The sequence below is a fragment of the Oncorhynchus masou genome, chromosome 13 (assembly GCF_036934945.1).
Source record: "Oncorhynchus masou masou isolate Uvic2021 chromosome 13, UVic_Omas_1.1, whole genome shotgun sequence".
NCBI classification, from domain to species: Eukaryota; Metazoa; Chordata; class Actinopteri; order Salmoniformes; family Salmonidae; genus Oncorhynchus; species Oncorhynchus masou.
This window is the reverse complement of record NC_088224.1, coordinates 83,170,104-83,185,830: the sequence shown is the minus strand read 5'-3', so window position 1 is coordinate 83,185,830 and position 15,727 is coordinate 83,170,104. Positions and strand designations below refer to the sequence as shown.

General features: G+C 45.7%; 1 protein-coding gene across 1 annotated transcript in view; it reads left to right on the top strand.

Annotated features, from left to right (window-relative positions):
* LOC135553140 (glutamate receptor 4-like) overlaps positions 1 to 15,727 on the top strand; it is a 97,735-nt gene that overhangs the window by 37,634 nt on the left and 44,374 nt on the right. Inside the window, exons 6-8 of the mRNA XM_064985282.1 lie at positions 11,807 to 11,974; positions 12,046 to 12,150; positions 12,245 to 12,355. Of these exons, the coding sequence (XP_064841354.1) occupies positions 11,807 to 11,974; positions 12,046 to 12,150; positions 12,245 to 12,355 (384 nt within the window). The remainder of the gene's footprint in view (positions 1 to 11,806; positions 11,975 to 12,045; positions 12,151 to 12,244; positions 12,356 to 15,727) is intronic.

Genomic DNA, 15,727 nt, shown 5'->3' with positions numbered 1-15,727 from the left:
ACTAGCCCTGCCCTAGTATGACTAGCCCTTCCCTAGGATGTATGACTAGCTCTTGCCTAGGATGACTTGCCCTGCCTTAGGATGACGAGCCCTGCCCTAGGATAATAGCCCTGCCCTAGGATGACTAGCCCTGCCCCAGGATGATTAGCCCTGCCCTAGGATGACTAGCCCTACCCTAGGATGACTAGCCTTGTCCTAGGATGACTAGCCCTGCCCTAGGATGACTAGCCCTACCCTAGGATGACTAGCCCTACCCTAGGATGACTAGCCCTGCACTATGATGACTAGTCCTACCCTAGGATGACTAGCCCTGCCCTAGGATGACTAGCCCTGCCCTAGGATGACTAGCCCTGCCCTAGGATGACTAGGCCTGCCCTAGGATGACTAGCCCTGCCCTAGTATTACTAGCCCTGCCCTAGTATGACTAGCTCTTGCCTAGGATGACTTGCCCTGCATTAGGATGACTAGCACTGCCCTAGGATGACTAGCCCTGCCCTGGTATGACTAGCCCTGCCCTAGTATGACTAGCTCTTGCCTAGGATGACTTGCCCTGCCTTAGGATGACTAGCCCTACCCTAGGATGACTAGCCCTGCCCCAGGATGACTAGCTCTTGCCTAGGATGACTGGCCCTGCCTTAGGATGACTAGTCTTGCTCTCTAGGATGACTAGCTCTGCCCTAGGATGACTAGCCCTGACGAAAGATGACTAGCTTTGCGCTAGGATTGCAAGCCCTGCCCTAGGATGACTAGCCCCTGCCCTAGGATGACTAGCTCTGCCCTATGATGACTAGCCCTAGCCCTGCCCCAGGATGACTAGCCTTTCACTAGGATGACTAGCTCTGCCCTATGATGACTAGCCCTGCCCTAGGATGACTAGCTCTTCCCTATGATGACCAGATCTGCCCTAGGATGACTAGCCCGGCCCTAGGATGACAAGCCCTGCCTTAGGATGACTAGCCCTGCCATATGATGACTAGCTCTGCCCTAGGATGACTAGCCCTGCCCCAGGATGACTAGCTCTTGCCTAGGAGGACTTGCCCTGCCTTAGGATGATTAGGCCTGCCCTAGGAAGACTAGCACTGCCCTAGTATGACTAGTCCTGCCCAAGGATGACTAGCCCTGCCCTAGTATGACTAGCCCTTCCCTAGGATGTATGACTAGCTCTTGCCTAGGATGACTTGCCCTGCCTTAGGATGACGAGCCCTGCCCTAGGATAATAGCCCTGCCCTAGGATGACTAGCCCTGCCCCAGGATGATTAGCCCTGTCCTAGGATGACTAGCCCTACCCTAGGATGACTAGCCCTGTCCTAGGATGACTAGCCCTGCCCTAGGATGACTAGCCCTACCCTAGGATGACTAGCCCTACCCTAGGATGACTAGCCCTACCCTAGGATGACTAGCCCTGCCCTAGGATGACTAGTCCTACCCTAGGATGACTAGCCCTGCCCTAGGATGACTAGCCCTACTCTAGGATAACTAGCCCTACCCTAGGATGACTAGCTCTGCCCTAGGATGACTAGCCCTACCCTAGGATGACTAGCCCTGCCCTAGGATGACTAGCCCTGCCCTAGGATGACTAGCCCTACCCTAGGATGACTAGCCCTGCCCTAGGATGACTAGCCCTGCCCTAGGATGACTAGCCCTACCCCCAGGATGACTAGCCCTACCCTAGGATGACTAGCCCTAACCTAGGATGACTAGCCCTGCCCTAGGATGACTAGCCCTATCCTAGGATGACTAGCCCTGCTCTATGATGATTAGCTCTGCCCTAGGATGACTAGCCCTGCCCCAGGATGACTAGCTCTTGCCTAGGAGGACTTGCCCTGCCTTAGGATGATTAGGCCTGCCCTAGGATGACTAGCACTGCCCTAGTATGACTAGTCCTGCCCAAGCATGACTAGCCCTTCCCTAGGATGACTAGCCCTGCCCTAGGATGACTAGCCCTGCCCTATGATGACTAGCCCTACCCTAGGATGACTAGCCCTACCCTAGGATGACTAGCCCTACCCTAGGATGACTAGCCCTGCCCTAGGATGACTAGCCCTACCCTAGGATGACTAGCCCTGTCCTAGGATGACTAGCCCTACCCTAGGATGACTAGCCCTGCCCTAGGATGACTAGCCCTGCCCTAGGATGACTAGCCCTACCCTATGATGACTAGCCCTGCCCTAGGATGACTAGCCCTGCCCTAGGATGACTAGCCCTACCCTAGGATGACTAGCCCTGCCCTAGGATGACTAGCCCTGCCCTAGGATGACTAGCCCTGCACTAGGATGACTAGCCCTGCCCTAGGATGACTAGCCCTGCCCTAGGATGACTAGCCCCACCCTAGGATGACTAGCCCCTGCCCTAGGATGACTAGCCCTACCCTAGGATAACTAGCCCTGCCCTAGGATGACTATCCCTACCCTAGGATGACTAGCCCTGCCCTAGGATGACTAGCCCTACCCTAGGATGACTAGCCCTGCCCTAGGATGACTAGCCCTACCCTAGGATGACTAGCCCTGCGCTAGGATGACTAGCTCCGCCCTAGGATGACTAGGTCAGTGCCGTTTTTAATATTAGGGAGGATGTTTTTTTTTCATGAGCATGGCCTTATTTCTGTTACAGCATATTGGATGACTGTCATTCATATTCCATGTACCCAGTTCAATGTAACATAGATAGCTTTAGGCTACTACATGATACTCAAAATTCCCCTATACCCACCATGAGGTTGCTGCAACCTAGCTTATGAATGAAGGTTTACAACGTACAGTAAGTAGGTGAACATAGGTCGAGAGACACATTTGAGGTGACAGGCAGTGACACATGGACAGACAGTGACATTCAATACCGCCTTGCACACGCTGCCTGCATCTAGCTAATATAGGGTGTAATCATTAGTCCAATGTAATAGCATTAGTAATACCAAAAGCTTACATTGACATGGAAGAGTTCCAGTGTTGTGTTGGAAAGTCATAGCCAGCTGGCTAACATAGCATCGCTCTGAGCAGGGTGTTTCAGTAGGCTAAACTAGCTAGCTGCATTTGCTAGCTAAGTAAGTGAAACTGAAAGTGAGAAGAAAAAAATGACAATATCTCTCTATTACTCTCTATTACTCTCTTGCTTCTTCATTTTGGAAGAAATTAATTTGTTCAAAACTGTTCAACTGTTGTCTTTCTCTCTCTTTGAGTCAACTACTCAGCACATTTTAAACACTGCAGTGCTAGCTAGCTGTAGCTTTTGCTTTCTGTACTATATTAATTCTCTGGTCCTTTGATTGGGTGGACAACATGTCATTTCATGCTACAAGAGCTCTGATAGGCTGGAGCAGGGGCGTAGACAGATTTTTGGGGGGTAGTCCTAGAAAATTTTGGATATTCAATTTTTCTACTTCATTTAATTTATTTTGCGACGTGCCATATATTATTTCGTAATACAATAATTTTATACTAGTACATAGCACTTGGAGCAACCTCGTTACATATACAAATATTTACCTATCCCAGCATATTAAAATAAGACAGTAACTTTAGATCAGTTGCCAAATTGCCAACAACAAAAAACTCATCTTCGGCCGCACTTTAATCTCAATTGGCAAACAAGCCTATATTTGATGTTACAATTTATACCATGGCAGGTAGTAGTACTATGAAATGGTACCTTACCTTTAATAGACGTAACATAAGGCGTGACCTACATCACAAGGCGCAGACGTAGAGGCTTTGAGTTGAATATGGTGATGATTTCATCATAATCCAATGTATCTGTCAGTTGACGCTCTAAAGACAGCAAACTGAAGTGGTTCAGCCGGGCGCTTGTCATTGATGTGCGAAGACGATTTTTTTATCCTATTTGTTGTTGAGAAAAGTCTCTCCACACTGCATGATGTCATTGGAAGTGTGACAATGATCCTTAACAGAACGTTTATATTAGGGAAAATATCATCAGGGCAACTGTCAAGTACACTCATTATGGAGGAAAAGTCACTCTTTCCCATGATCATTTTGCAACTCTGCTGAATAAAAACAGTGAATTCAGCATCCTCAATTGACATTGCATAATGGTCGCATGTGGTCTTCATCCGCTCTTTAAGGCCGCAGGTTTGGGATTCTTTGGAAAAGGAGGCTGCCGCTTGCATGATCCCACATGTGTCTTCTTGAAATTCTGAGTTCAACACAGTAATCTGTCTGTCTAGAATATTGTTGCAAAGTTGCCTCAGGTCACTGTCACTCTTTATGCTGGATGTTTTCCAGTGAAGTTTTTTACAGGCAGTTTTCGCTGCCGTGATGTCCTCACATCCCAATTACTAATATCATGATTAATCATCATCTCTTTAGTTAGCTTGAGAACTTTATCAAAGTCTCCCCTGACTTCTCTGAATGTACAAAAGCTGCTTTTGAGGATTTCAATTAAACCAATACCGTCCATCACAGATAATGTAGAGCTTTGTAATCCCTTCGTAGCAAAACCACTAGTGTCAAACAATTTACTAAACGTGACAAACCGGAATAAAAACGTATTGTTCTGGATTTGTTGTAAGAGGGCATCGACTTCTAATTTGGTTTGTCCACAAGCATCTGAAAACTCTGCAAGAACCTCTACAATGACATCTAGCAGTAACAGCACTTTACTCACAGACCCTGATTTTGAACTCCAACGTATATCCGTGGATCTTTCTAGCTCGATACATGGTCTATCGGGATGCAACTCTTTCTGTACTTCATGAATGGAGCATGTCTTTGGGATCCACTCATAAATGTGTGCAGCTGGTTTACTGTGTCAAAGAAAGTACTGACGTCCCGACACACAGCTTGTTAAATGTTTGCTTTAGTAGGACATGTACCCTCCTCTGTTCCCTGACATGACTGAAGCGCCATTGAAACAAAAACCCACACAGAGTGGGGTCCAACTCCAGGGGTTGCAACACGGACAAATCAGCCGTTTCCATAAAACCCAACAGCTCTTTTTTAATAATTTCACCATGAATGTATCGGATGCACACAGCAAGAATTTCTAGTTTAGATTGATCTTTATATTCATCTGCTAGTGTGGCAGAATACTTGGAAGGCGCAAAATGAACTTCATCTTTATTCTCCACAGTACCAATGATGCTGCAACTCTTTCTGAATTTTGGGGCTCAGAACCGTGGCATTGCGGGGTAGCTCATTAAAGCCTGTTTTGTATTTCTGAGTCATACTTTGACATGAAATTGAAGATTTCAAAAAAGTTACCTTTGTTGATTAACTTTCTCTATGCTCCCTGAGTGGAATATCCTGCTTTGCACACGTTAGGACAATATCTATGACCACTTTAACATGTGTACGGTTCCTTTCTATATAAATCAAAAAAATCAAATCAAATCAAATTTATTTGTCACATACACATGGTTAGCAGATGTTAATGCGAGTGTAGCGAAATGCTTGTGCTTCTAGTTCCGACAATGCAGTAATAACCAACAAGTAATCCAACTAAGAATTCCTAAACTACTGTCTTATACACAGTGAAGGGGATAAAGAATATGTACATAAGGATATATGAATGAGTGATGGTACAGAGCAGCATAGGCAAGATACAGTAGATGGTATCGAGTAAAGTATATACATATGAGATGAGTATGTAAACAAAGTGGCATAGTTAAAGTGGCTAGTGATACATGTATTTCATAAGGATGCAGTCAATGATATAGAGTACAGTATATACGTATGCATATGAGATGAATAATGTAGGGTAAGTAACATTAATATAAGGTAGCATTGTTTAAAGTGGCTAGTGATATATTTACATCATTTCCCATTCAATTCCCATTATTAAAGTGGCTGGAGTTGAGTCAGTGTCAGTGTGTTGGCAGCAGCCACTCAATGTTAGTGGTGGCTGTTTAACAGTCTGATGGCCTTGAGATAGAAGCTGTTTTTCAGTCTCTCGGTCCCAGCTTTGATGCACCTGTACTGACCTCGCCTTCTGGATGATAGCGGGGTGAACAGGCAGTGGCTCGGGTGGTTGATGTCCTTGATGATCTTTATGGCCTTCCTGTAACATCGGGTGGTGCAGGTGTCCTCGAGGGCAGGTAGTTTGCCCCCGGTGATGCGTTGTGCAGACCTCACTACCCTCTGGAGAGCCTTACGGTTGAGGGCGGAGCAGTTGCCGTACCAGGCGGTGATACAGCCCGCCAGGATGCTCTCGATTGTGCATCTGTAGAAGTTTGTGAGTGCTTTTGGTGACAAGCGAAATTTCTTCAGCCTCCTGAGGTTGAAGAGGCGCTGCTGCGCCTTCTTCACGATGCTGTCTGTGTGAGTGGACCAATTCAGTTTGTCTGTGATGTGTATGCCGAGGAACTTAAAACTTGCTACTCTCTCCACTACTGTTCCATCGATGTGGATAGGAGGTGTTCCCTCTGCTGTTTCCTGAAGTCCACAATCATCTCCTTAGTTTTGTTGACGTTGAGTGTGAGGTTATTTTCCTGACACCACACTCCGAGGGCCCTCACCTCCTCCCTGTAGGCCGTCTCGTCGTTGTTGGTAATCAAGCCTACCACTGTTGTGTCGTCCGCAAACTTGATGATTGAGTTGGAGGCGTGCGTGGCAACGCAGTCGTGGGTGAACAGGGAGTACAGGAGAGGGCTCAGAACGCACCCTTGTGGGGCCCCAGTGTTGAGGATCAGCGGGGAGGAGATGTTGTTACCTACCCTCACCACCTGGGGGCAGCCCGTCAGGAAGTCCAGTACCCAGTTGCACAGGGCGGGTCGAGACCCAGGGTCTCGAGCTTGATGACGAGCTTGGAGGGTACTATTGTGTTGAATGCCGAGCTGTAGTCGATGAACAGCATTCTCACATAGGTATTCCTCTTGTCCAGATGGGTTAGGGGCAGTGTGCAGTGTGGTTGAGATTGCATCGTCTGTGGACCTATTTGAGCGGTAAGCAAATTGGAGTGGGTCTAGGGTGTCAGGTAGGGTGGAGGTGATATGGTCTAGCTCAGTTACCTTAGCTTTCTTGCTTTCTTGGGAACAGGAACAATGGTGGCCCTCTTGAAGCATGTGGGAACAGCAGACTGATATAGGGATTGATTGAATATGTCCGTAAACACACCAGCCAGCTGGTCTGCGCATGCTCTGAGGGCACGGCTGGGGATGCCGTCTGGGCCTGCAGCCTTGCGAGGGTTAACACGTTTAAATGTTTTACTCACCTCGGCTGCAGTGAAGGAGAGACCGCATTTTTCCGTTGCAGGCAGTGACAGTGACACTGTATTGTCCTCAAAGCGGGCAAAAAAGTTATTTAGTCTGCCTGGGAGCAAGACATCCTGGTCCGTGACTGGGCTGGGTTTCTTCCTGTAGTCCGTGATTGACTGTAGACCCTGCCACATGCCTCTTGTGTCTGAGCCGTTGAATTGGGATTCTACTTTGTCTCTGTACTGACGCTTAGCTTGTTTGATAGCCTTACGGAGGGAATAGCTGCATTGTTTGTATTCAGTCATGTTACCAGACACCTTGCCCTGATTGAAAGCAGTGGTTCGCGCTTTCAGTTTCACACGAATGCTGCCATCAATCCAAGGTTTCTGGTTAGGGAATGTTTTAATCGTTGCTATGGGAATGACATCTTCAACGCACGTTCTAATGAACTCGCACACCGAATCAGCGTATTCGTCAATATTGTTATTTGACGCAATACAAAAACATGTCCCAGTCCACGTGATGGAAGCAGTCTTGGATTGTGGAGTCAGCTTGGTCGGACCAGCGTTGGACAGACCTCAGCGTGGGAGCTTTTTTAGCTTTTGTCTGTAGGCAGGTATCAGCAAAATGGAGTCGTGGTCAGCTTTTCCGAAAGGGGGCGGGGCAGGGCCTTATATGCGTCGCGGAAGTTAGAGTAACAGTGATCCAAGGTTTTTCCACCCCTGGTTGCGCAATCGATATGCTGATAAAATTTAGGAGTCTTGTTTTCAGATTAGCCTTGTTAAAATCCCCAACAATGATGAATGCAGCCTCCAGATAAATGGTTTCCAGTTTGCAAAGAGTTAAATAAAGTTCGTTCAGAGCCATCGATGTGTCTGCTTGAGGGGGATATATACGGCTGTGATTATAATCGAAGAGAATTCTCTTGGTAGGTAATGCGGTCTACATTTGATTGTGAGGAATTCTAAATCAGGTGAACAGAAGGATTTGAGTTCCTGTATGTTTCTTTTATCGCACCATGCCTCGTTAGCCATAAGGCATACACCCCCACCCCTCTTCTTACCAGAAAGGTGTTTGTTTCTGTCGGCGCGATGTGTGGAGAAACCTGGCTGCACCGCATCCGAGAGCGTCTCTCCAGTGAGCCATGTTTCCGTGAAGCACAGAACGTTACAGTCTCTGATGTCCCTCTGGAATGCTACCCTTGCCCGGATTTCATCAACCTTGTTGTCAAGAGACTGGACATTGGCAAGAAGAATGCTAGGAAGTGGGGCACGATGTGCCCCTTCTCCGTAGCCTGACCAGAAGACCGCCACGTTTCCCTCTTTTCGGGTCGTTTTTTTGGGTCGCTGCATGCGATCCATTTCGTTGTCTTGTTTGTAAGGCAGAACACAGGATCCGCGTTGCGAAAAACATATTCTTGGTCGTACTGATGGTGAGTTGATGCTGATCTTATATACAGTAGTTCTTCTCGGCTGTATGTAATGAAACCTAAGATGACCTGGGGTACTAATGTAAGAAATAACACGTAAAAAAACAAAAAACTGCATAGTTTCCTAGGAACGCGAAGCGAGGCGGCCATCTCTGTCGGCGCCGGAAGTATAATATATATAATCCATGTTTGCATCACCATGTATTTGGTTCAACACAGTCCCACAACTTCTAGGCATCACCATGTATTTGGTTCAACACAGTCCCACGACTTCTAGGCATCACCATGTATTTGGTTCAACACAGTCCCACAACTTCTAGGCATCACCATGTATTTGGTTCAACATAGTCCCAAGACTTCTAGGCATCACCATGTATTTGGTTCAACATAGTCCCAAGACTTCTAGGCATCACCATGTATTTGGTTCAACACAGTCCCACAACTTCTAGGCATCACCATGTATTTGGTTCAACATAGTCCCAAGACTTCTAGGCATCACCATGTATTTGGTTCAACACAGTCCCACAACTTCTAGGCATCACCATGTATTTGGTTCAACATAGTCCCAAGACTTCTAGGCATCACCATGTATTTGGTTCAACACAGTCCCACGACTTCTAGGCATCACCATGTATTTAGTTCAACACAGTCCCACAACTTCTAGGCCCATGGGTCGCCTTGTAGGATTCACATTTTGCAAGGACATTAGAATGAAATGTGCTATTCCTGTGTTTGCAGCAAGCCTTTGTTGTGAGTTTCCGTTTTTTAAATCCATCTCGTATAAATCTGAATTTGACATTTGCCCCAGGAAAGTGCCTACAAAACGTACAACCTTTTGCTTTACTATACTCAATCCACACGAACTGGTCATACCACCTTGAAGAGAAGCAGCGTGATTTGCCATTTATTATACTTGAAGGGAACTTTGCTAGCTTTGGTTGACAGGCTGGTTCATCAACAGCAGACACATATGTCGTTGGACCTACTGCAGGGTCACCCCCGCCCGCAGTATCAAGAACGGGAGGAGACGGTGGGGGTAGGCAAGCATGCCTGTCTCAACGTGGCATTGGCTGTTGTGATGGCAATTGCGATTGTTTCTATCCTGACCCCACCTTTTTATGTCTTATTCTGAAGCAGTAGATTGATCCAAATTATTTTCTGGAACACGCTCCTTTGCCTCAGACGTCTTTTTTTTAAACCTAGCGATCAACATTTGGTTTGCCAATGCTAGAACTACTAAATTACCTTGGCTGGTGAGTCAATTCCAGTAAACTAGCGTGGTAGCGCTTGCTAGCCTATGCGCTACAAAGTTTAGCCACGTGATATTGCCAGGTTATTGAGGTAAACCCTGTATGATTTTTTTAAAATGTGACAAATAGTCGGAAGCCAACTTGATTGTCGCTGACTATTTCTTTGTTACATTATAATAAAATGACCCATAGAAAATATACTTCACATGCGGTTATTATAAAAATGTAATAAAATATTACACAATTCATATTTTATCATGTCTGAGGCATTCTTGGAGTAGCCCTGAGATCAAACTAGGTAGGCCAAGGCTACGCCACTGGGCTGGAGGACGTCTTCCGGAAGTTGTCATAATTACTGTGTAAGTCTATGGAAGGTGGTGAGGCTCATGAGCCTCCGAGTTTTCTATTGAAGTCAATGTATCCAGAGGAGGACGGAAGCTAGCTGTCCTCCAGCTACACCATGGTGCTACCCTACAGACTGCTGTTGAGGCTACTGTAGACCTTCTTTGCAAAATGTGTTTTGATCAGTTATTTGGTGACGTGATTATATTTATTATAGTTTTATCTAAACATAACTTTTTAAATTTATTTTATTTTTATTTTACTAGGCAAGTCAGTTAAGAACAAATTCTTATTTTCAATGACGGCCTAGGAACAGTGGGTAAACTGCCTGTTCAGGGGCAGAACGACAGATTTGTACCTTGTCAGCTCGGGGATTCAAACTTGCAACCTTCCGGTTACTAGTCCAACGCTCTAACCACTAGGCTACCCTGCTACCCTGTCTTGCAATTAAACATTTTATGAAATTCACTGGAGTGAATGGTCCTCCCCTTCCACCTCTGGGGAGACTCCACTGGTGTAAGGGTAGTGTGATTTTGAGTTTGTCATTCTCAGTATTCAGTTTCTGAAATATGCTATGAAACCAAATGTCATATGCTGACATCAAACCATTATTGGAGACACCAAAATAACAAACATTTCTCTGTCCAGTCAGGGAGATACAGATGCGTACTTCATTAGTGAATGACAAGGCCCTTTCCATACAATTAAATGGGCAGCTTTATGTATCACATCAATCACAATCAATTAGAATGTTAGAACTAAGGACAGGTTGTGTTTTATTAATACCTATCAAAGAGTATTAAGACTTCCAGGGTCACAGAAAAACAAGCATGTCAGTTCTCAAAGAAAGCCCTGAGGAAATATAAAGAGAAGATCGTCAAAACGGCATGGTATATAACCACCCCAACACACAGAGTGAGAAAGGAAAGGAAGACATGTCAGAGTGACACTGACCTGATGTGAAGTGTGTCCCCTGAGTTTATCAGTCCCTCATCCTTCCCTCTCCTCTTCTCTTCTCCTCCTCAGTTTGGTCTCTGTCATGATGTGAATGTTTCCTGCTGTGTCTTTGACTGCCTCTGTGTGTGTGTGTGTGTGTGTGTGTGTGTGTGTGTGTGTGTGTGTGTGTGTGTGTGTGTGTGTGTGTGTGTGTGTGTGTGTGTGTGTGTGTGTGTGTGTGTGTGTGTGTGTGTGTGTGCGTGTGTGTGTGTGTGTGTGCGCGTGTGTGTGTGTGTGCGCGTGTGTGTGCGTGTGCGTGTGTGTGTGTGTGTGTGCGTGTGTTGTGAGGTCTCCCCTGCTGTGTGTGTGAATACCTCCAGACTGCTATGTGTCTTACCTGTTACAGAGTTGTCATTCAGATAAGCCTCCTCTGAAGACCTCCTCATCTCTCAAATCATGATCTTACTGCCGCAGATGGGTCTCATGGGGATCCATTCATTCACATAGATGGGACTTATTTTGTACATAACTAATCCAGTGTTTTGTCAAGAGAGGAACCCATAGCATGAAACATGCATTTCCTGATTCCTAAAACAGGCATCATCATGTCTGTTAAAAGCTCTACGCTGTTGATGTAAAATCATCTAAAATACTCTTTCTCCCTCCTCCTTTTCCTCCTCTTCCTCTCTCCTCTCTCCCCAGTACACCTCGTCTCTGACATATGATGGGGTGTTGGTGATGGCCGAGGCCTTCAGGAACCTGCGTCGTCAGAAGATAGACATCTCCCGTAGAGGAAATGCTGGAGACTGTCTGGCCAACCCAGCTGCTCCCTGGAACCAGGGCATAGACATGGAACGCACACTCAAACAGGTATTCTTTGGTCCTTTGTGTTCCTTATTGTTCTTTGTTCTGACCTGTGTTCTCTGTTGTCCTGTCTCCAGGTGCGTATCCAGGGTCTAACAGGTAATATCCAGTTTGACCACTACGGCCGCAGAGTCAACTACACCATGGACATGTTTGAACTGAAGAGCAATGGACCACAACGGGTAGGAATAGACACACAGGCATGTCGGAGATATTATTTGGGCTTTATGAAAATGCAGTTTTGTCTAGTTTTCACCTCTCCCTTTCCTCTCTCAGATTGGCTACTGGAACGACATTGACAAACTGGTTCTGGTCCAGAGTGAGGTGCTGTTGTCTAACGACAGCACAAACATTGAGAACAGGACAGTCGTCGTGACAACTATCATGGTAATGTACTCCTCTGCCTCCTCTCCTTTCCTCAATCACACAGAAGATGCATCCCAACAGTCTAAAACGGCTTCCTAATTTAATTTTTTAGGCAAGTCCTCAACTCCTGTCCTCAACTCCTGTCCATCTGTACTGATATTAAACAACTTGAAAGGTGGAAAGTCAATGTTCTGTAGGAATCGACTACGCTGTTTTCTCAAATCAGTACAGATGACGGAGAGGAGGATCTGTTGTGCTGTTGAGATGCACCCACATTGAATTAGAGAGCAGAGGGCCCACAGGGCCTCTTGTGGTCAGAGCTGGTAGTGACACCAGTGTGTATCTCAGTGTCCCTAAGGGTATTGTAGCAGTACCAGGTCATAGTGAGGGAGGAGAGAGTAGGGGACTGTAAGAGAGGAATCAGACTTGTCACTGACAGGTTGTCTTTATATTGATTTGGTTTTGTTGACGTCATCTGTCAAGTGTGAAAGAGAGAGGAGTATTAGTCCTTTTGCCTTTTACCATGTCTGTCCCCCTTCTCTCTATGGACGTCACTCTCTCCCTCTTTCTCTCTCTTCCCCTTCTCCCCTTCTACCTCTCTCTCTCCCTCTTTCTCTCTCTCCCTCTCTCACCTTCTACCTCTTCCTCTCTTGCCTCTCTCCTCTCTTGCCTTCTCCCTTCTTTCTCTCTCTCCCTCCCTCCCCTTCTACCTCTTTCTCTCTCTCCCTCCCTCCCCTTCTACCTCTTTCTCTCTCTCCCTCCCTCCCCTTCTAATGCTTTTCTCTCTCTCCCTCCCTCCCCTTCTACCTCTTTCTCTCTCTTCCTCCCACTCCCTCTTTCTTTCTTTCCCTCCCTCCCCCTCTTTCTACCTCTCTCTCCCTACCTCTCCCTCTCTCTTCCCCCCTCGATATTTTCCTCCCTCTTCCTTTTTCTCCCTCCCTCCCTCCCTCCCTCCCTCCCTCTTTCTCCTCCCTTCCTCCTCCCCTCTCCCTCTCTCTCCCACCCTCTCTCCTTCCCTCCCCCTCTCCCTCCTTATCTCTCTGGATGATCTATGCCCCTGTCAGATGGCCATGGCTAATGTTACCTCAGCCACCTCCTCCTCTTTACAACCACTGACGAGGAAGCCTCTGCCTCGACACTGAAGACTTACAGTACAGACAGAAACACAGACAGACGGGAGATGGACTCACAGAAGGACTCACACTGACAGACAGAGCCAATGAGACTAAAGCTACACTTGTTGTGAATCCAGCCAACATATCAGATTCCAAAAAGGCTTTTCGGCGAAAGCAAACAATGCTATTATCTGAGGATAGCACCTCCGTGAACAAAGAGAGAAACCATATTTTAACCCTGCAGGCGCAACACAAAACGCAGAAATAACAATATAATTTATGCCTTACCTTTGACAAATTTCTTTTGTTGGCACTCCAATATGTCCCATAAACATCACAAATAGTCCTTTTGTTCGATTAATTCCGTCAATATATATCCAAAATGTCCATTTATTTGCCGCGTTTGATCCAGAAAAACACCGGTTTGAACTTGTGCAACGTGACTACAAAATATCTCAAAAGTTACCTGTAAACTTTGCCAAAACATTTCAAACTACTTTTGTAATACGACTATACGTATTTTTTTACGTAAATAATTGATAAAATTGAAGACGGAATGATCTGTGTTCAATACAGGAGAAAAACAAACTGTAGCAAGCTTTCTGGTCACGCGCCTATATCTAACAGTACACTTCAAGTGACCTTCGTTCAAGATGGCCCTACTTCTTCATTACACAAAGGAATAACATCAACCAATTTCTAAAGACTGTTGACATCCAGTGGAAGTGATAGGAACTTCAAGAAGGTCCCTTAGAAATCTGGATTCCCAATGAAACCTCATTGAAAGAGAGTGACCTCAAAAAATAATCTGAATGGTTTGTCCTCGGGGTTTCACCTGCTAAATAAGTTCTATTATACTCACAGACATGATTCAAACTGTTTTAGAAACTTCAGAGTGTTTTCTATCCAGATCTACTAATGATATGCATATCTTATCTTCTGGAGATGAGTAGCAGGCAGTTGAATTTGGGCATGCATTTCATCCAGATGTGAAAATACTGCCCCCTGTCTCAAATCACTTGAGTGTTGCTTTAGCAAAATGCTTAGGGTCATTGTCCTGCTGGAAGGTGAACCCCGTCCCAGTCTCAGGTTTCCCTCGAGAATTTCCCTGTATTTAGTTATTTGACCAGAGTACCATCTTCCATAAATTTGAGGAGTCTCCCACGTGCCTTTTGGCGAACACCAAACGTGTCTGCTTATTTTTTTCTTCAAGTAATGTCTTTTTCCTGGCCACTCTTCCATAAAGACCAGCTCTGTGTAGGGCTTAAAGTGGTCCTATGGACAGATACTCCAATCTCCACTGTGGAGCTTTCCAGCTCCTTCAGGGTTTCTTTGGTCACTTTGTTGCCTCTAATTAATGCCCTCCTTGCCTGGTCCGTGAGTTTTTGTGGGTGGCCCTCTCTTGGCAGGTTTGTTTTCTTTCACCACTTCTTGGTGCACCCATCACGTTACCGGGATCATTTTCAGCAATATCCGCTGAAATGCAGAGCGCGAAATTCAAATTCAACTACAAAAAATATCACAAGTGCAATATAGCAAAACACAGCTTAGCTTGTTGTTAATCCACCTGGCGTGTCACATTTCAATAAAGCTTTTCGGCGAAAGCATACCAAGCGTTAATGTAAGAACATCTCTCTCAGTAGACAAAATATTACAAACAGCTAGCAGCCAAGTAGATTGGTCACGAAAGTCAGAAAAGCAATCAATTAAATCGCTTACCTTTGATGATCTTCGGATATTTGCACTCACGAGACTCCCAGTTACACAAGAAATGTTCCTTTTGTTCCAAAAGATCATTTTTATATCCAAAATACCTCCATTCGTTTGGTGCATTATGTTCAGAAATCCACAGGCTCGAGCGGTCACGACATCGCAGACGAAAATTCCAAATAGTATCCGAAATGGTCGTAGAAACATGTCAAACGTTTTTTTATAATCAATCCTCAGGTTGTTTTTACAATATATAGAATTGATAATATGTCACCTGGAATGTAGCTTCTTCCATAGGTGAGAGAGAGAAAATGGCTGTTGCATATTAAAAACTCTGCCGGCACCCAGCCATCCACTGACGCGATGGGTTCTTTCTCGCTCATTTTTCAAAATAAAAGCCTGAAGCTATGTCTAAAGACTGTTCACAGCTTGGGGAAGCCATTGGAAAAAGGAATCTGGTTGATATTCCTTTAAATGGAGGCAAGGCATCCAAGGAAACAGAGAGCTTTCAGGAAAAACAGCACTTCCTTGTCGGATTTTCCTCAGGTTTTCGCCTGCAATATCAGTT